The 20,227-nt window shown below is 49.0% G+C and overlaps 1 protein-coding gene across 1 annotated transcript in view; it reads right to left on the bottom strand.

The window, feature by feature from the left end:
• The window catches only part of CSMD2 (CUB and Sushi multiple domains 2), a 248,493-nt gene that overhangs the window by 112,428 nt on the left and 115,838 nt on the right, over positions 1-20,227 (bottom strand). Inside the window, 5 exon segments of the mRNA XM_066204225.1 lie at positions 1,335-1,438; positions 7,645-7,766; positions 10,811-10,935; positions 11,919-12,006; positions 18,673-18,750. Of these exon segments, the coding sequence (XP_066060322.1) occupies positions 1,335-1,438; positions 7,645-7,766; positions 10,811-10,935; positions 11,919-12,006; positions 18,673-18,750 (517 nt within the window).

Here is a 20,227-nt window from a genome sequence, read left to right as displayed (position 1 = left end):
AGGGGGGAAAAAACCATGGAATGATTAAAATCCAATTGAAAGGAAAATCTCCAGAGGTTTTAGGCAAACCAGAAGGGATGGAATGGGAAAAGATGTCAGGGAATTTCTTCCAAACTGGCAGAGCTTTGCAGGTTTGGACCAAGCAGCTGTGAAATGTTCTGGGACACCTGAATTCCACCTGTGCAATCATCAACCTTCACATTCCAGGCCGGGGTTCCTGAGCAAGGGTCACCCCTGAAACAAAATCTCAGGGGGGAAAAAAGATGTTTGGGAAAGACAAGGAAATGTTGATGAGTGGAAATGGAGTGGGGGGGGGGGGGGAAACAAGAGGAAGAAGGAAAAAATACAACAAATTTCTCCATCAGCTGCCAGAGCACAAGAGCTTTGCTGGAGTGGCTCTGGAGAGGCCTGGAGGGACAGCAGGACCATCTGCACATTCCCTGTGCTGAGGAAACCTCCACAGAACATGAGATTTGCAAGTAAAGGATGCAAAAAATCCCAAATCCCGGCCTGGAAGAAGCCTCGTTTCCCCAGGTGCACCCTGGGCGTGAAATGCTGCGGGTGCCACTCCCAGATCTTGGATTTACAGCCACAAATGATGGCAGCAGGTGATGCCTTGAGTTTTATCGTCCATGGATTTCAGGTTCTGCGGTGCCCAGGGGTGCGGCTCTGAGCTCACAGTCAGTGTCACTCAGCTCTGCACACAGCAGGGACACAAAACAAATCCTTCTCCTGCTGCACACCAAGGACAGCTGGGACAAGTCTCCAGGCCCAAAAGCACAAACAAGGGTGGGCTGGAGGGAGAAAACGACAAGGATGGGACCTCACAACCTAAAGCAGTAATTGGGACAATTCAACCCCAATGTGCAAATGGACCAAAACTTATAAAAGTGTGAGACCTCGTGACTCTTTGTCCATTTTGTGCCCATTTTGGGTCCATTTTGTGCCCATTTTGGGTCCACCCTGGCTGCAGCCCTGGCCAGGCTCTTGTCCTGCCCAAGGTGTACCCTAAAGGCCTTTCAATAAATCTCTCCTTTATTCTCCAGCTCTGCCCAGTCTCTGTTCCAGCTCAGCCTTCCCAAGGCATCACAGGAGAGAAAGAAATCCAAACAGCTCCTGGTGCTTCTCCTTTTGTATCCCAGCTTTTCTCAGCTCCCTGGAGAGCCTCAGCCTCTCCCCGAAAGCACAGAGGGGACAGTTTACCGTCCCCTGAAGTGACAACCAGCCCCAAAAAGCACCGGGTGCAAGGGCAGCTCCTGCATCCCATCCCCGCAGCTCCACCTGGCCAGGTGAGCTCCCGCAGGAGGAATTCCCGGGAATTGTTTGTTACTCACACATAAAGCACGGATTTCTGGTCTCCGACCTGGCCTCCATCCCCCACGGTCAGGGTGTCGTAGCCTCTCTCCAGCTCGAACTCCTCGAAGGTGAGTTTGATCACCTGCCAAAGACACGGCGCCAATTAACGCGATCGATCAATTAGCACCAAGCCCTGCCCTGCTCAGGGATCCCGGAGCAGATTCCAAGAGCATCCAAATCTCCAGGACATCCCCAAAAGGGTTTTTTTTGTTGTTGTTGCTTGGGGGGTTTTCTGTGGGTCTTTTTTTTGTTTGTTTGTTTGTTTTTTACAGGATTTTTAGAGGTGACTTGAACGCCCTCTGCTTTATCTCCTGTTTGCCCAGGTGACTTCAGTGATGTCAATATTTGTGTGCTGGGACCTCAATGTGCCTTTTCCCCACCCTTTCCCTCCCCAAAGCTGGAATTCTGGGGGTGGATTTGGATGCACGTGGAATAAATGCAGAACCTTGCACTTTGTGACCCCGGAAATTCTCCTGGCTCGTGGTCGGAGCAGGAGAGGATTTCTGGGAATTATCAGGGAATTGTCCCCAGCTCTCTGCAAACACATTGCTCAGCATCCCCACATCCCTGTTCCCTGGTTCCCCCCCCACCCCGTTCCACCCAAATTTGGATTTTTGCAGCCTCTCTGCATCATTTAGGAGCAGAACTCCCACAGTCGTGCTCCGAGGCTCTCAGCTGCTTCGGGAATCTCTGCTTTTCAAATCCAATTTAGGGGGCAGAGTCCTTAGCCCAGCCTGGGACAGGCTGAACAAACAGGAAAAAAAAAAAAAGAGATTAATTAAATTAAAGGAGAGTTTCACGTCCCCCATCAGCAGGAATCAATGGAGTTTTGTTTCTCGGACTCTTCACCTGACCAACAAAAAGCACAAAACCAGTCAGACGCACGAGACCTTTGTAAATGCATTCGATTTCCTGACTTTTATCAGACGAAACCACCAAAATGTGGGTTGATGCTTCTTTCAGCTGCTTCACACGACACAAAGATCATCCAAAGTCAAGAAGGAGAAGGAGGCAGGTGAGTGCCAAGGCCCACAGAGCTCTGGGGCCGCTTTCCAACCTCAGTTTGGTGCAAGGAACCGAGGCCCAGGAAACCCCAAAATCTTCCTCTTGTCCTTGTTTTTATGAGCAGCAAAACTTGAGCAGCTGTGGGTTCCCAGGGGGATAAAAAACCCCCCAAAATTCAAGCCAAAAGTAAAAAAATAAATGGTGTTTATACAGTTCAGGCTGAGCTGTCCCGTGTTTTCTTTCCTCCAGATGAACGCGGTAGTTTTCAACACACAGAAAATTAAATTTAGAGATTTTAGCCACTGTGAAAAGAGGAGGTTTTCCCCCAAAGCCCCAGGACGGTGAACCAGGGGCCTGGGTGATGCTTCAGACAACTTTAATTTGTGTCTAGTACCCAAACATTAACCTGTGCGGGCTACAAAAGCATGAAATGCTGGAATAACGTAATTAATCCGAGCTGCAGATCTGCACACACCATTACTTCAAGCAGCCACTCAAGGAGCTGCATCCTGAGCAGGCTGACCCTAATTAAACAACTAATTACATCCTAGCACACTCAAGACTGCAACCTCGTGGCACAGGGTTTGGATGCTGAATATTGTATTTACTTACCCATTTTCCTGGGTTTTTTGGGGTTTTTTATTGCTCTGAAAGCTGGTGATTTAATCCGTTAAATTAAATTAAAGCCCCAAACTTGGAGCTGCTGAAGTGCCAGGCAGCAATCAGCAAAAGGCAGGAAAACGGGATTTGGGCTCCTGATTCCGAAGTGATTGGGAAGCTCAGACACATTCCCAGGAGAAAAATCCACGCTAATTCTCTCCAGGAGAAGAGCAGCTCGAGCAGTTCTAACCTGAAGCTTTCCAAGCACATTCCTCATTTTCCTGCCCTCCAGGCTCCAGAATTTTCCCCCTCCACTCAGGATAAATCATCCCCTGGAGGGGCTCTTCTCCCTCCATCAGCTTGGACATGGTGTTTTATTTTTTGGCTCGAGGTGGGAATAACCCCAGGAGAAACCTCAACCAGCAACATCCATTATGTCAAAAAGGGCCAGAAATAGCTTTTTATGCAAATCCCCCAATTATCATATGCATTTCTCAGCTCCCCAGTGATTTATTTTCCCACTGTGGTTGGAATTAATTCCCAGGGCACCAGGGCCCAGCTAAAAAAAAAAAAAAAAAAAAAAATCTGAATATCCCCCAAATAGGTTTGATGTCCCCACCTCTGCACAGGAAATAATCCAAATTTATCAGTGAGGAGGCTTCAGCCCTAAGGATGCAGAATTTCCAGCAAATTTGGAGGGGATTTTGGGGCTCAGTGGATCTCTGGCTCGAGGCTCTTTGCCAAAAACAGAGCAGGGGACTTGCAAATGAGTCCTAAATTCAGCTCCCTGCTTTTCCCAAAGCTCCACGGGACAGGGCCTGATCCCAAGACCACTGGAGGCAACTCCAGCAGCGCCAGCTCAGGCACAAAATGATCCAGAATTCCAAAAGATGTTACAGGCACTGGAAATCATCCATTCCCAACCCTTCCCTCAGCCAGGCTGGGGATGGGAAGTGCTGGAATTATCCCCGAGGGACGAGCAGGGAGAGCTGTGACCTTCCCAAAGGAGTTGGTGCTTTCCTCCCTCCCCTCCCTGCTCCAGGAGAGCTTTTCCCAACCTGGGCGTTGAACTTCCAGCATGAAACACCTAAAACCCAAAAAACCCCTTTGTAAACTGGCATCATTAATTGAGTTAATGAAAATTATTTCCCATTCCCAAGGGAAAGGCAGCGGGGTCTCCTCTCACAGCTCACCAGCACTGCAGATTTCACCAATCCGTACTTCAGCGTGTGATGGGGCAGCCCGCGGAGCAGAACCTGCAGCTCCTTGTGCTGTGGAAATCCCTGATCCAAGTTGGGAAGTGAACGATGGACCAACTGATTGGATTTGTCCAATTCCAATGGATTTGACCTCGAAATGAATGGATCAGACCAACTCCAATCCCCTTTATGATTCAGGAAAGGAGCAGGACTTGCAGATCCCGTGTTTGTTATGACTCAGGTTTCAAAGCTGAGGAGGAAACCAACCAGGGGAAGAGGAGAGACTTCCCCTGAGCAGGAATTCCCATGGAGAATCAAGACAGTTCCGCACAGTTTTGGCCAGAGGAGGAGCTTTTCCTGTCACACTGCTGATGGAAAAGCAGGAAAACTTTGGGCACAACACTGGCACAGAGCTGAGGATCAGACCTGAACACTCGCCACAGGAGGGTCACTGAAACACTGGGCACGGCCCAGGAGCGTGCTTTCCTCACGATTTTCATCTCCTCCTTCAGAATTTGTAGCAGGAAACCCAAACGGAAGCGTTATCCTACAGAACACCCGGGAAATGCCTGCACCCAGCTCTCCAAACACTGCTCTGTCCACACAAAACCTGCATGCCGGGGACTTTTAGGGACAAAAATGCACAAAAACAATGGAGAAGGATGAAACACCCTCCACAGCCTGAGCTGGGCTGAATTCCAGCCCATGGATACCCAGGGAACACTCCAGTGCACATCCCCCTGATGAAGGGGACCCTCCTGGGGCTGATTAAATCCCTCCCAATCGATCAGCACTGAAAAATCTCCTGGTTCCAACACTCGAGTCCCCCCAAAATCCAGGTTTTTGTGCAGCCACACCACGGATAACGATGGCCCTGAGGCACAGCCCGGCTGGGAATGGGAATTTTGGGATATTCCTCATGAAAATCCTCCTCCAGCAGGGATCTGGGCTGAGCTCAGCAAGGGAGGGAGAACTCCACAGGCTCTTCCTCCATCCTGCCCCCAAAAATTGTGCCCCCAGCACTTCCTAACAATTCCCAGGAAAAAATAAATACGAGATCCTGTGAGTCTGTGAGATTTCCCCCTGCACGAGGCAGGGAGCCAAGGTGCAGGAATGTCCGGAGGCAAGGGAGAATAAATGGGATTCCCCCAGAACTAAGGGAATGATGTTTGCAGGAATCCAGGAGCAAACCCTGTCGCCTTCGGAGAGCAGAACTAACGCCTCAGAAAGGGTTTTTCGGAGCTCCACAGCAAAGTAATTCCTGTTCCTCTGCTCCAGAGCTGGAGGAGAGACAAGGGCTGAGAGTGGAAAAAGCTGTGAGGGCACCAAGCACTGCCCTCAACACAATTCCCACTGCCAGGGGAAAACGGGCAGGGATTGATCTTCCCCAGGGCAGCCGCAGCTCGTTCCCTCCCCGCACCCTGGAGTCGCTCCTGTACACAAAGGACTCGTATTTCAATGTACAACCGTGCAAAAATGTGACTAAATTTACAATACTGCATAAACAGCACGAGGTAGACCCAAAGCTCCCTGCTGTGCCCCTGGGGGCTGAAATCTCCCCGGATAAGGGTCATCCACAGCCAAAAAAAACCCGGGAAAAATCAGCATTCCTGGCACAGCCTCCTCCCTGCCCCTCGGGCACCTCCCAGCCCCCCAGACATCAAAGGGGCTTCGATTACAAATAATTACGCTCACTTTTAATTACAACCCTTAACAAAACGAGTGCTCAGCAGGGAGGGAAGGTCAGGGATTTAGGGAGAGCCGGGGAACACAGGGAAGAGTCTGTGTGGGGACAGAAACGGAGCCTGAGGGGCTGAATAAACCTTTAATGTGAGGAGGGGCTGGGATGGAATTCCCAGATTTGCTGTGGCTGCCCCTGCATCCCTGGCAGTGCCCAAGGCCAGGCTGGACAGGGCTTGGAGCAGCCTGGGACAGTGGCAGGTGTCCCTGCTCATGAACTGGATGATCTCCAACGTCCCTCCCAACCCAAACCACTCCGTGACAATCCCAGCTGAACGGAAAAACAAAACATCAGGGAACAAATGAAAAGCACAGGGATCCAAAGCAGCTCCTGCCCTGCAGCTGCCCCAGGAATTCTGGATTCAAGGGCCCACATCTCAGCACCAACGCTCAGCTCCCTGCACAGCGGGAATTTGCTGGATTCTCCCCTCTCCTTCCCTCCCCAATCCCAATCCCAATCCCATTCCTGCCTCGTCCCCACACTGCCAGAGTTAATCCCTCTCTCCGTGGGCATTTCGACTCCAATAAACCCCAGACACGCTCTCCTGTTATCTCCTGCTCCCTCTGTCCTCGGGTGACTTCATGATGCTTGTATCCCCAACCATCTGCTCTGCTGGTGCTGGATATTGAGTTCTGTGCCTTCAAACTGGTTCTGAGAGCGAAGCAGGGAGAGAAAAAGCTCCGAATTTGTTTTGAAAACAGCTCACTCCTCTGCATTCCTTCTCCACTGTGCTCACCTGAGGCACGGACAGCAGCGAGACAGAAATCTTTTTGGCTTTTAGTCAGTTTAGCTAGCTGAGGCAAAGAAGCTTCCTGGAGCGGTTATTTTTTCCTTTCTCCTTGTTTTTTGTTTGTTTAAACCTGCTCCGGACTGAAAAAAACCCAGAGGAGCATCTGGCGCCTGCAGCCCAACGGGACCTGGACCTCCAAGGGACTGAGAGAGCTGAGCCACCCAGGGCAGGGACTTCCTCAATTTGCCACCTCACTTCGGAACAACAGAAGGTTTTGTCGGTTCATGTTGTCCATTGTTTATGCTTGTGGGCACTTAGTTTGTTAAATAAATAAGTTTTTCCCACTTTTTCTCCGAGGAAGTTCTTTTCCCCGGACCGCTGGAGGGGAGGGGCCGTTTGGGTTGGAGTGACCCTATTTTCGGGGCTTTTCTCCCCAGATTTGCCCTAAAGCAGGACACCCTCCCAGCCCAGATTCCCTCAGGGCTGGTGTGGAGTCCCTCATGCCATTAAAAGGATTTCCAACTGGAGAAGTGAAGCTCAGAGACACCGCAGGTGTAACAAAAGGCCTCTCCCCCACGGCTCCTTGCAGACATTGTGCAATCTTCTCTCTGGGTTTCTCAAGCCCATCACCCAGCCCACGGCATCCCCTTTCCCTGTTTCCCCACTGGCTATGGCGCCTGGTGTCCTGTTCCTCTCTTCCCTGTGGTCACCTGCCCCTTTCCTGCCCCCTGCACCACCCACAAACCTTTAGACACGACATAACTGAGAGAAACCACACGATCCCTCTCTCTGGCTCCAGATTCCCCTTCAGCACACGGAATAAATTCATCAGGGGAAATTTATCAGGGGCTGGGAGCCCTCTGCCTCTCTGCTGAGCCAGCCTGTAACGCGCGCGGCTGCGTGAGCTGGAATTGCTGCCTGAATTCTCCTCAAGCCGGGGTATAGAAAAGCCACGACCGCACCCCAAAAAACGACCCGCGGCTCCAGGTGTGTGCCCGGCCCCGAGGACCCACCTTGGCGGGGTTGAGGGCGGTGATGACCCACACGCAGTAGGCGTTGTTGTCGTACTGCACCGGGTAGTTGGGGGACGTGATGACCCCGCTGGGCCCGCGCAGGAACGTGTCACACATCCTGGCTGGGGACACAAACACGGCACCCTCAGCACTGGGGGGAGCCTTTCCGGGGGGCAGGGAGGAGGGAAGGAGGTTGGGATGGGAGTGGGAGGAGGGAAAGGTTTAAAAGTGGTTGTTTTCATCGCCTGAAGTGCTCCTTTTTCTCACCCGTGTGGTGAAATGAATGAGGGGTTTGTGTGTGAGGAGTGGGGACATCAAACCCTGATTCCCAACAAAGCCTGATCCCATCAAACTTGATCCCAACAGACCCTGATCCCATTAAAACCTGGTCCCGACAAACACTGATTCCATCAAACCTGATCCCAACAGACCCTGATCCCAACAAACCCTGATCCCATTAAAACCTGGTCCAAACAAACACTGATCCCATCAAACTTGATCCCAACAGACCCTGATCCCAACAAACCCTGGTTCCAACAAACACTGATTCCATCAAACCTGATCCAAACAGACCCTGATCCCATTAAAACCTGGTCCCAACAAACACTGATTCCATCAAATCTGATCCAAACAAACCCTGATCCCATTAAAACCTGGTCCCAACAAACACTGATTCCATCAAATCTGATCCAAACAAACCCTGATCCCATTAAAACCTGGTCCAAACAAACACTGATTCCATCAAATCTGATCCAAACAAACCCTGATCCCATTAAAACCTGGTCCCAACAAACACTGATTCCATCAAACCTGATCCCATTAAAACCTGGTCCCAACAAACACTGATTCCATCGAACCTGATCCAAACAAACCCTGATCCCATTAAAACCTGATCCAAATAAAACCTGAACCCAATAAACCCTGATCCTGTCAACCCCTGATCCCAACAGAACTTAACCCCATCAAACCCTAATCCCAATAAAACCTGATCCCAACCAACCCTGATCCCATCAAAACCTGATCCCAACAAACCCTGAACCCATCTCCCCTCAGACCCAACCACTCTGCTGATTTGTTCTCTTTCCTTCCTCCTTTTCTTCCTCTCAAAAATCCTTCCCCCATCCAGGCCAGAGGGACCAGGAATGACACAACTCCTTCCCCACGTCCCCAAAAAGCCACATTTCCCTTTTCTTCCTGCAGATCAAACCCCCAAAACACTGCACAGGGAGGATTTATTAGGTCATTATTAAGTATTTATCAGCTGGTTTCCTTCTGCGGGCTCAGAACTAAGGTGGAAACTCAGCTCTGCATCTTCAAAACATCTCAGGTAGGGGGAAAGCTGGAAAAAGTGCTTAAGCAGGGAAAATTTTGCCAGTGGAATGCTTTTGATGTAATATTTAGCTGAAATATTTCACCAAAAAAAAAAAAAGTGGGGGAAAACATCCTGGTTCTGGAAATGTTCTCTGCTGCTGTGATGGAGCCTCGAAATTAATTTATTTGTGAAGTTCATTTAGTTGCTTAAAATTATAATTTAATTTAGGGGATGTATTTGCCCACGTGGAGTCTGCAAGGGTTTTGGTTTTTTCTTTGGGAAACATGGAAAAATCCTCTCCTGGCCAAGCTGTGAGAACATTGGGAATGGCTGGAAGCAGCTTAGGAGGAACTGAGGTCGCTTATCCAAGATCCTAAACCACCCCAGCCTCATCCTGGAGCTCCCACAGTATAAAAAAAGAGGCTAAATCCCATTTTCCCCATTTTTCAAGTGGGATTAAGTGACTCTCCCAGGATCCAGAGGGAATCTGCTGAAGATAGGGAAGGTGCAGAACTTTCCCCCAAAGTTTGCTCAGTGGGAATTAAGAAATTCTTGAAGCCCAAGGGGTTAAAATCTGGAATTTGAGAGAAACCCAATTAAAAAAAAAAAAAAGGAACAAACTGGGAGAAAAAAAAAAAAAAAAGTGGCAGAAAGCTGAAATAAAAATCAAACTTTAAAAAAAAAAAAAAAGAAAAAAGAAAAAAAAATCCCAAGCCCAAAACATGAAAGTCAGCAGCTAAAAAAATCAAGTTGATTCACAGAAACAGAATAATGCAGGCAAATCCTTTCTTATCTCTTACAGGAGGACACCATAAATTTCCTTTATAGTGTCACATATTTATGCCAAATATCCTCTTACACTGATTCAATTTATTCCAGGCTTGTTTCAAGAATTACATGGGATTCCAAAGCCCTGAAAAAAAAAATCTGCAGATGAAATTAAAGAAAAAAAGAACAGGGGAAGAAAAAAAAAAAAATTCCAAGCCCTATTTACGATTTTAAGAGCTTTAAAGGGATTCAATTAAAATTATTACAAGTTGTTCTTTCTCAGCATTACAAATATCACAATGTGACATTTCAGAGAGGGAATGAAAACAAAACGGCCAAGGGCAAAATGGAAAAAATGGAAAAAAAAAATTCTACTCCCTGATGGCTCGTGGCACAGGATGAGGCTCCTGGGGAGGCCCAGCCTCAAAAATCCCACGTTTCCAGTTAAAAATCTCTGCTTTTCCAGGTTTTATTCCAGTTTTTTCTCTTACTGAATAAGGAGGAGAGGGGAGAAAACACCTGGAATAGGGAGAGGGATGATCCTGCTCAGATTTTACATCCCTGAGGAAAAGGAGAGAGGGAAGGGATTTAGGGACAGTTGGGAAATCCGTGGCAGAGTCTGTGAGGGTGCAGAAACAGGGACTGAGGGGCTGAACAAAGCTTTAATGGGAAGGTGGGGAAAGATTTCCCAGAGAAATCGTGGATGCCCCATCCCTGGAAGTGGCCAAGGCCAACCTGGGCTGGTGGAAACAAGATTTTCCTGAAGGTTCCTCCCACCCCAAACCACTCTGGGATTGTGTGACCTGACCTGAGGGCAGGACGGGTGAGAAAACGGACACAAAGGAGCTGGGAATTCCCCCAAATCCCAAAATTCAGCCAGGCTGTCCCTGCATCCCTGGGAGTGTCCAAGGCCAGCTTGGAGCAACCTGGGACAGCGGAAGGAGCAGGATGCTCCTCAAGATCCCTCCCAACCCAAACCATTCTGGGATTATTTGACCCAAGGGCAGGATGGGTGATGGGAAAGGGCCAGGAAGGAGCCGGGAATTCCCAGAGATCCCTAGATCCAGGCAGGCTGAGCCCCCTCACCTCTGCAGACGGGCCGGTGGTCGCTCCAGGCCACGATGATGTCGCTGACTCTCTTGCAGGTGATGCTCTTGGAGCCCTGCAGGTCGTAGCCCTCGTTGCAGGAGAACTGGATGCTGGAGCCCAGCCTGGAGAGGGGACAGAGGGGACATCAGCCTTGTCCTGCCTGGCGCAGCCCAGATTTTGGGGCCAGAGCCACCCCCTGGCCCCACAGCAGCAGCAGGAGGGGAGGAGGGAGCAGCTCTGCCTCTCCCCGTGCCGTGTTTGCCCCAGGTGCTGATGGCCAAACCCCAGTCTTTAGTGACATTTCATAAATTCATTTCATTTCATCCACAGCCCTGGGAGAGGACACTCTCAGCGTTCTTATAAAGTGGGGAAAAAAAAAATAAATCCAAAACCCAAACTCTTCTTTATCAACTGCTGAGAGTTCTGTTCTTTATTCTTTATTCTGAGCCTTTGCTGCTCCAGCTGCTTTGTTCACTGTTCATTCTGACACAACCCAGCTTGCAGCAGCTGGGAATTCATCCCCTGGAATTTCGGCCCTGTTGGGAATTCCCTTTCCTCTGCCCTCTCTCCTTTGCTGGATTTGAGGAGAATTTGACAGAGTGGGATTTGATTGAGAGACACTTTCCATCAGCAGAACAGCAAAATCAGATGGAATTTTGGTTCCCCACGGCCACCAGCAGCTGGGGCAGCGCTGCAAAGGCAAACTGGGAACTGGAAAGGAACGGCAGCACTGGTTTCAACTGGTTTCATCTTCATAAACCCCAATCAGCTGGCACCACTCAGGTTCAGTGACCAGGAATCTCAGTCCCCTCAAATCCTCTAAGGGCAGGGGCTTGAGCTGATTTGAGAAGCGATTTTTTTTCTTTTTTGGCTGTTTCAGTTTTCCAAGGGAGGAACGACAGCACACAGAGATTCCACAACCTGGCTTGGGGAAGGATAAAAATACTCCAAGAGGTTTTTAGAGATCCTCACGTGGAACAGCACGCGCAGGGCAGGGTTCCACACAAAACTGGGCAGGATTTTGGGGAGAGGGGCAGAGCCAAGAGAGGGGCACACACAGGAGCTCTGCAGCATGCACGGAACACAGCACAGAAAACGTTCTTACCTAAAATCGTTGCCTATCCTTTTGCCTCTCTCGGGAATCCCAGGGTCTGGACACAAATTATGTCCCTGGGACACACCAACCTGAGTTACTACAAAGCAAAAAAAACAGCACATACAGAGACAGAAGAGCAAAGGGGAACATTCTTTCAGCAGCTGTCTTGGTGGATGTGGCGAGAAAAATGGCAACTGGGAGCTCAGAGACCTCAAGGTGTTCCGTTTTATTCCAGAAACAAAACAACAAACACCCTGCTCAGTTTACACACCCGAAATGTGGAAATTACAGTTCTCTAGGAAATGCCAGCTCGGGACACAGCTCCGCTACGGAAATACCTCAGGAAAAAGTTGGTTTTTTTATTGGTCTTTTTGTTAAATTCTGCTAAACGACACCGATCACAGAGCCCAGTTCCTGTGATTAAAACCTCCAAACCCAGCCCAGCGTGCCTGGGAAAGAAAACAACTCCATGGAAAGGCAGGCGTGTGATCCCAGGGGAAGGGGAAACAAACCCCAAGCACAGAAGGAGAAGGGAGAAAGGAGAAGGGGGGGATGCGAGTCGAGGGTTGGAAAGCGAAGTCATTTAGTTGGAACATGGAAAACTGGATGGAGCAACCTCGATGCCAACACACATGAAATCCATGGGGGGGGGGGGTGACCAGCACTGAAAAAACCTCCCAGCTCCATCCTCTGCCTCCCCATTTCAACCTGCCCAAGGTGCAGCCCTCATTTCGTGCCTGAAATGTTTTTAGTTCTCTAAAATTCTTTTCCTAGAGATTTTTCTGTAAACGAGAAAATTTTTATAAACTGGACACAAAGAGGGACTTGTTCTTGATGTCCCTCTGGCCTGAGCAATGCAATTGGAAAAAAAAAAAAAAAAGTTTGTCCTTGTTGCACCAATCAAATTAATCTGTGTAAAACAGAATGTAAAAAAAACCCAACCACATCCCCAAAATAAAATAATTTTCAACCTTCTGAAGTTCCAAGTTGTTTTAATATAAACCAGCATCAGCCAAGGCGCAGAGGAGGGGTCAGGGTGGGGTAACCTGGGGGGCTCCTCAGCCCCAGCACAATCCTCATCTCCAGCCTGAATTCCAGCACAGCAACACGGGACCAAAGGGGGATTTTGCCACAGGAATTCGATGGGGATTCGTTTTCTCTGGGCACCCAAAACAACACCCCGATTCTCAGCCGTGCTGAAACAACCCTGATCCCGTTCCACCTCTGCCTGCCACGGGGTAAAAGGGAAGAAAATCCCAGTTTTTTTTCTTTCACGGGGAAGAAAATCCCATATTTTTTTTTTTTTCTTCCACAGGGAAGAAAATCCCGATTTTGTTCCCCAAAGGCCACTGGCAGGAGGAGGGTGACACTGAGGTGACACCAGCTGCAGGCTGGAAGGGCAGACACGGGGACAACCCACCCAGACTGGGCACACACAAAGCCAAGCCCAACCAAGATGTGGGAATTTACCACCTGCCGCATCCCCAGCTACAGCTGCTCCTAAAAAGAGGGAAGGATCTTCTCAACTTATCCCAAAAACACCCCAGCTTCTCCTCAGCACTAACACCTCCTCTGATGCCATTTAAGTCCTTTCCAGGAATTTCTTTTTTTAAGGAAAAAAAAAGAGAATTTTTTTTTTAAGAAAAAAAGAAAAATTTCTCTTTTTTTTTTTTTTAAGAAAAAAAAGAAAAATTTCTTTTTTCCTCCCCCCTGTGCTGGAGCAGGGATGGGGGCTGGGATTGTCCCCACACATGGCTCAGCTTTGGTGCTCTGAGTATGTGTGAGGTGTCACAAACATGGATTCATGGAAAAACAGCCTCCCGAGGGTTTGTTTTCCCACTTTTCCACGTCCACAACCCCTCGTTAAGCTCCAATCCAGCAGCCCTCGGGTTTTTTTGTAGCTCCAGACTTTGCTCTGCCGCTTTTCACAGCCCCAGAGAATTCCAAACCTCCCCAGAGCGTCAAGGAAAGGAGCCCATGGATTCAACTCCCAGTTTTGGGCAGGAAAATCTGGCTGAACAAAGTCTTCGGGTGCCACCATCCTCCTCGGGGCTCCTTCCCTGCACACAAAGGGATGTCCCTGGGATCCAAACCAAGGAAAATTCACCTCAGGAGGAGGGAACAAGGAGGGCTTTATGTCCCAAGGCCCTGCGGGAGGGAAGGAAAGTGCTGAGATCCCAGATTTTCCTCCTGTGTCGGAAAAACCCTTTTTCTGACCCAGAGATGGGGCAACTGGGAGACGTTTTAAAAGATTTTATTCCATTTTCAGTCTCACGAGAAGGGTGAGGCAATACAGCCGCCACAATTCTTGCCACCACAATCAGAAACCAAACTATTTCCTAATTACATTTTAAGCGTTGGTTTTTTTGTGTTTTTTTGGCCGATCAGCTTTTGCCACACAAGGTTCCTAACGCTTCTAAACCGGTTATCTGTTCAAATACCCCACGTGGGTTCGGGTACCATACCTCTTCCATAGTCCTAATTGTCCGGAATACCTGGTCTGTTTGCAAAGTCATCGTCTGAAGCTTGTTTCCAGTTCCGTTTCTCTCTCAGCAATGTCTGTCCCGTCCCGTGGCATTTCCAAGCCAGCGTTTTTTATCTCAGAGTTTGCACAAAGGTGCGCAGGACGCTGCGAGCCCTCTGCCAGGCTTTGGGAATTCTCTACAAATCCATTTCCCACACTCCTGTTAAACCCCCCCCCAGAGCACACACAACCAGCACAGCCTCCAGGGCTGCACCCCAACACTTGGCAGCTCTTCCTCTGAGAAAATAATAAAAAAAAAAAATCGCATTTCCACAGCAAATTCCTCCCCCAGCCCACCCCCTTTTGTCACACCCAGGGATTATCCCCCCCACCCCGCATCAGATAAAAAACGAAGCCTGGAATCCAAAACTTTGGGAAGAAAGGAGACCCTAAATCCCCAGGAAAACCCTGGAGGAGAGTTTGTCAGTCCCATTGCTGAGGTCTGAGCCCAGCTCATCTCTCCTTAGCTGGAGATTCATTAACACCTCAAACCACGTGGAGATAAAGCAGAGAACACGGGAGATAAAGCCGAGCAAGGGGGGACAGGGGAGATATCTCCACGTCCTGGGAGTTGGGGAATTTCCCGTTTAAAGAGAGTGAAAGGAAAGGAGGAGATGGATTAGATGCTCGTTCACAGAAACTTTTGTTCTCAACACACACACACGCACAAACAAAGGTTATAAAGTGGATTTATCACGCTGAGAATTCGGTGCTCACCTTCCCAAAGCTTCACCTGGGCTGTGCCATTCCCAAACGAAGCCTTCGAGGTGACTGGAGAAACAGCAAATCCCAAAAACGGGGATGAACTGCTCAATTGCTGCATCAGGAGCTCAGGAATTCTCCCCTCACGACCACGGGATTGGTTTTCCATCCCCTCATCCTCCTGATTTATTTTTTTTTTTCCCCCCCAGTTTCTTTCTCCTGGTGAATTCGGGGACAGCCAGTTCTGATTGCTCAGTCTGCCACTGGAATTCACTGCTAAAATCTTCTGTCTCTCCCTTAATAAAAATAAAAACTTCACCGACAGATCCCCAAGGGACGATTCCTCACTGAATTTTGGAGCCACAAAATCAAGCAGCACCTGAAAAAACCCCTTGGACAAAGCCCCAACGTTTCTCAGCATGAGAAATCCAGTGAAAGGGATTCTCCTGGCAGGAGGGGTGGGAAGCACTGCAGCAGGAATTAGATGACTTAAAGGGTTAATCTGTGTTTTCACACCAGGGCTGAGAGGAATTCCACACAAACTTCTGGGAAAGATCACAAAAATCAGGCCTGAGAGTGGAGAGATGATTTCGGACTGCAGGACTCACCCCAACGAGGCCCTGCTGCATTTCCAGCCCCCACCCAAAAAAACCCAAGGGTTAAGTGATTCCAGAACCCCAGTGACACCCACCCAGACACTGAACACTCAATTTCAGCAACACCAAGAGCGAAAAGGGCACAGCGAGGCCCTGACCCTGGGAAAACCCAATTCCGGCTGCAAAAGTTCCACCTGGAGAATTCCGAACCCCAAACTTCCCACCTTGAGCTAGCCCAGAACTGCTCAGAAGATGCAGGTTGACGAGCATCCCCAGAATTCCCAGGCGTTTCCAGGGTGTCCCAAACAAAGCTCGTCTCCAGGTGGCTCCTGTGTCCCCTCAGCAGCACAGACACAAAACCCCACTCACACCTCCCCAAAAACACCCAGACCTCAAAACTGCTCAATTCCCCCCCAAAAAAATGACTTTGCAAAGCAGATTTTGACCCACACAGAACTTCCAGTCCTCCATCCAAACCCTTCCAGTCACCCCCCCAGGGTCAAACACCACAAAAACCACTTTGATGCCGGGTTTTTTTAAAACCAAAACACTTTTTTTCCCCCCCCACTGTGGGACCTGGAATATCCACATTTACATTCTGCATTCAGTGCCAGAAACAGCCTCCAAAACGTGACCTAAAATTTAAAACTCTTTCTTCTACCTGCGTTTATTTGTCTCTATTTCCCCCCCCCCAGAAGTGATTAAAGCAGGATTTCCAAATAATTTGACTGATGGTGGAGCAGGACGAGGCACTTAATTACGAATCCAAACAAATACAATCAGCACCACCCCCCAGAATTCCGTATTTTTATGGATTTTTTTTTTCCCCCTGCAATAACACAAGTAATAACTCTCACATTCACTACGTTTTGCCTCCACTCAGCCACAAGAAACACACAGGTTTTAAATCCAAAACCTCTGCAAGACCTGCAGGATTTAAAGCATGGGATTCTCCCAGGGAGGATTTTTAGGCCAGGTTTTAGCAAAGAGCACTTGGAAAGAAAACATTGCTGATAGGAATAATCAAAAAAGAAACCTGGACTTGATTTTTTTCCAGCCTCGACCACTCCAGGATTCTGTGGCAAAGCTTTAAGTGTTACCAAGAGACACAAGAATTCCTGAATTTCTGCTATTTGAGCCAAAGCAATTGGAAATTGCTCTGGGATAAGAAATTTCTTCACCCAGCCTGTGTAATCATCTGTGATGCAGAGTCAGCTCACGGAAGTTTGGGAGCACAAAGGGGGCACAGCCAACCCTGCAAATCCAGCAGGGAACACAGCAGATAAGGCTTTGGAAAGAAAAAAAATAAAAAATCCCAATTTTCCTGGTGCCAGCTCCTTGGGAATCAGCACTTCTGGAAATTCCCTGTGGGAGCAGAAGGCTGCAGGAGATAATCAGGGCTGGAAATCCAGGCCTGATGGAGAGCAGGGCACGGGGAAGGAGCTGGAGGCTCAGGGGGGTGACATTATTCCACCTTAACAACTTCCAGCCTGAGCTCCCCTCCGCCAGCAGACTGGAGATCAGAGATCCCAAAATGCTCAACTGGCATTCCCTGGGGTGGGATAAAGCAGGCAGAGGGAATGAATTCCTATTTTCCTCCTCGGAAAGGGAAGGGCAGCTGCTGTGTCCTCTTCAGCCTCAGCACATTAAAAATGGGTAAAAATGCTCCAAAGGACACTCCCAGGAAGGAGAAATGGGAATTTTGTGCATTGATAACGCCAGAATACTTCATTAAACCAATGACTTCATCACTCCCTTCCCCACATTCCCCAAAATCCAGCGTCCCCCCACTCCAAACACGCCCCTCCGTGTCCCCACCCAGCCAAGGGGGTTTTCCAGCTGCATTTCCCACTCAGTGAAGTGCACTGGGATGTTTATTCCAGTTCTATTCTTCCGGCATCACCCAGCCAGGAACAGCTTGGACTCGGAGTTCTCCTTTAAAATGGAATTATTTTCCCCCTGGACGCACCCCCCAGTGTTTTTTTTTTACCTTGTTGGGCCTTGCCCCCCCCCCCAAAAAAAAACCCTTCTAAAAATTCTCCTGGGAGCTGGGAGGGAGATCCTCCTTCCAGACAGACTCTGAGCCACGATTCAGATCCGTGTTGGTGAATTTGGTATGGAAAAATCCACCCGGCTGAAATGTCCAAACTGCTCCTCTCTGATGGGGGTAATGGGCTGTGCAACCAACTGAGCAATCCCAGCCTCTGCCCTGAAATCCATCTGGAAAAATGCTGCACATCCTGCTGCCATTTCAATCCACATCAAATATGAACTCAGATTCCCTCCCTGGTTCGTTTTAGAGTCACTTTGAGAACCCGAGATTCACGGACAAAGCCTGATTTGGGAAGAACCTGATGGAAAGACGAACGATGTCCCACCTCACCCCAGATGTTCTGCCCAACCACTAAACACAACCTGAAAAACCAGCATCACAAACCCAAAGTTACGATTTCTTTTCTGCATAGAAAACGAAATAAAACTCGCACAGAAAAAGGAAGACGCTGCTGCCGCCGCTGCGTCTGTAAATTTTTTGATGTATTTCTTTTTAATGTTGTTCCTTATCCCCGCTCCTTATTTACAGCCATCGCATCGATCCCATTCCCCAAAATTCTTTGCTTTTCCCCACTAAAAGGAGCCCAAAGCCACGAGCCTGGAGCACAGAACCAACCAAAATCCACAGAACTCCAAAACCCTTTGCACCTCCCTTCCAGGAGTTAGTAGATGCTTGTGAACAGAGCACTGGGAGGAGGGAGTGATGCAGAAATGCAGAGGGAAGAGAAGGGGGGGGGAAAAAAAAAGCACCCAAACTTTTCAGAGTGGCGAAGTTTTAGAGATTACAGGAAAAGTCCAATGAAATGTTCCAGGAGATTGTTATCAAAAAAGACAGCGAAGGAAGAGCCAAAAAAAAAAAAAAAAAAGAAAAATAAGAAACCCAACTTACACACAGATGTCTTCTGGTTGTTGTCCTTGCTGGGCATGAGCTTCACCCCTCTGGATTTCAGCTCCATCTGCTTCTTGACTGCAGGGATGGGAAAAGAAGGAAAGACGAGGAAAAGGTTTAGTTGAGCTTCAGGGATTTTGAAGTTTTCGTTTTAAAAAGAAAAACGTGGATCACCCGCATCCTGCAGCCTTCCCCTTGGCATCAGCCAGTTTATCCTGACCCCTCAAAGCCAGCAGGGATTTGTTTTTTTCCATGTTAGGGCTTTGGAGAGTTTTAATTTCCAAATAAAAATGGGGTTCAACCCCTTCCCATCCCTCTGTAAAACCCACTAAAAATGGGAGACAGGCAAAAGGGAAACTCCCAGGGATGCTGAGAGGAAAATGCTGAGCTGGTTTTGGTTCCCCCACCCCCCCAGTTTTTCTGCTGCAGGAATTTATCCCATGAATCCGTTATCCAGCAGAGCCCATTCCAGGGGAAGCACTCACAACCTAAAAACCGCAGAGCTGCTGCGAACAAACAGCAGGAAAATAAAATTAAAACCCCATTATCTGCAAAGGCAAACATCAGCTTGGAGCCCCACACCTGCGGAGGGGGGGGATGACCATTCCCTCCCTGCTCCAATCCTCCACCAAAAGAGGAGGAAAAGCAGGAAAGGGAAGAAGAACTCCATCCATCCATCTCCGAGGGCCTCATCCTCTCCCAACAGGGAGCAGCGATTTGTTTTCCTGCTCTGGGCTTGGCTGCTGCTGCCGAGGTTCCCTCCAGCCCCGGGGCTTTGACACAAACCCCACCTGGCAGAACCATCTGGGAGCAGCACAAACACCTGGAGCTGGGATCATTCCAGCCCCCAGAGGCAGGAATTGGGATAATTCCAGCCTCCAATGGCAGGAATTGGGATAACCCAGCTTTCTCCGGCAGGAATTGGGAGAATTCCAGCCTCCGCTGTGAGGAATTGGGATAAAAGAGCCTCCAGAGGCAGGAATTGGGATCATCCAGCCTCCACTGTGAGGAATTGGGATAATTCAGCTTTCTCTGGCAGGAATTGGGATAATTGAGGCCTCCAGAGGCAGGAATTGGGGTAACCCAGCCCTCACTGCAGGAATTGGGATAATTCCAGTCCCAACTGCAGGAATTGGGATAATTCCAGTCTCTGCTGTGAGGAATTGGGATAAAAGAGTCTCCAGAGACAGGAATTGGGATAACTGAGCCCTCCCTGGCAGGAATTGGGATAATTCAGCCCCCCACTGCAGGAACTGGGATAATTCAGCCCCCCACTGCAGGAACTGGGATAATTCAGCCCCCCACTGCAGGAACTGGGATAATTCAGGCCCCCACTGCAGGAATTGGGATAATTCCAGCCCTCACTGCAGGAACTGGGATAATTCAGGCCCCCACTGCAGGAACTGGGATAACTCAGTGCCCAAATCACTTTCTGGGCGCCTTTTCCTGACGGGCCAGCCTTTATCCCTGCAGAAACCCAGCCCATCTCCCACTTCAATCCCTTCTCCTCTTGTTCTTCATCTTGTCAGCCTTTCATCCCTAAATTAGCACATCC

Source organism: Chamaea fasciata, unplaced genomic scaffold (genome assembly GCF_029207755.1).
Source record: "Chamaea fasciata isolate MVZ Bird 193981 ecotype frontalis unplaced genomic scaffold, bChaFas1.0.hap1 SCAF_26, whole genome shotgun sequence".
NCBI classification, from domain to species: Eukaryota; Metazoa; Chordata; class Aves; order Passeriformes; family Sylviidae; genus Chamaea; species Chamaea fasciata.
This window is presented reverse-complemented; position numbering and strand designations above follow the sequence as displayed.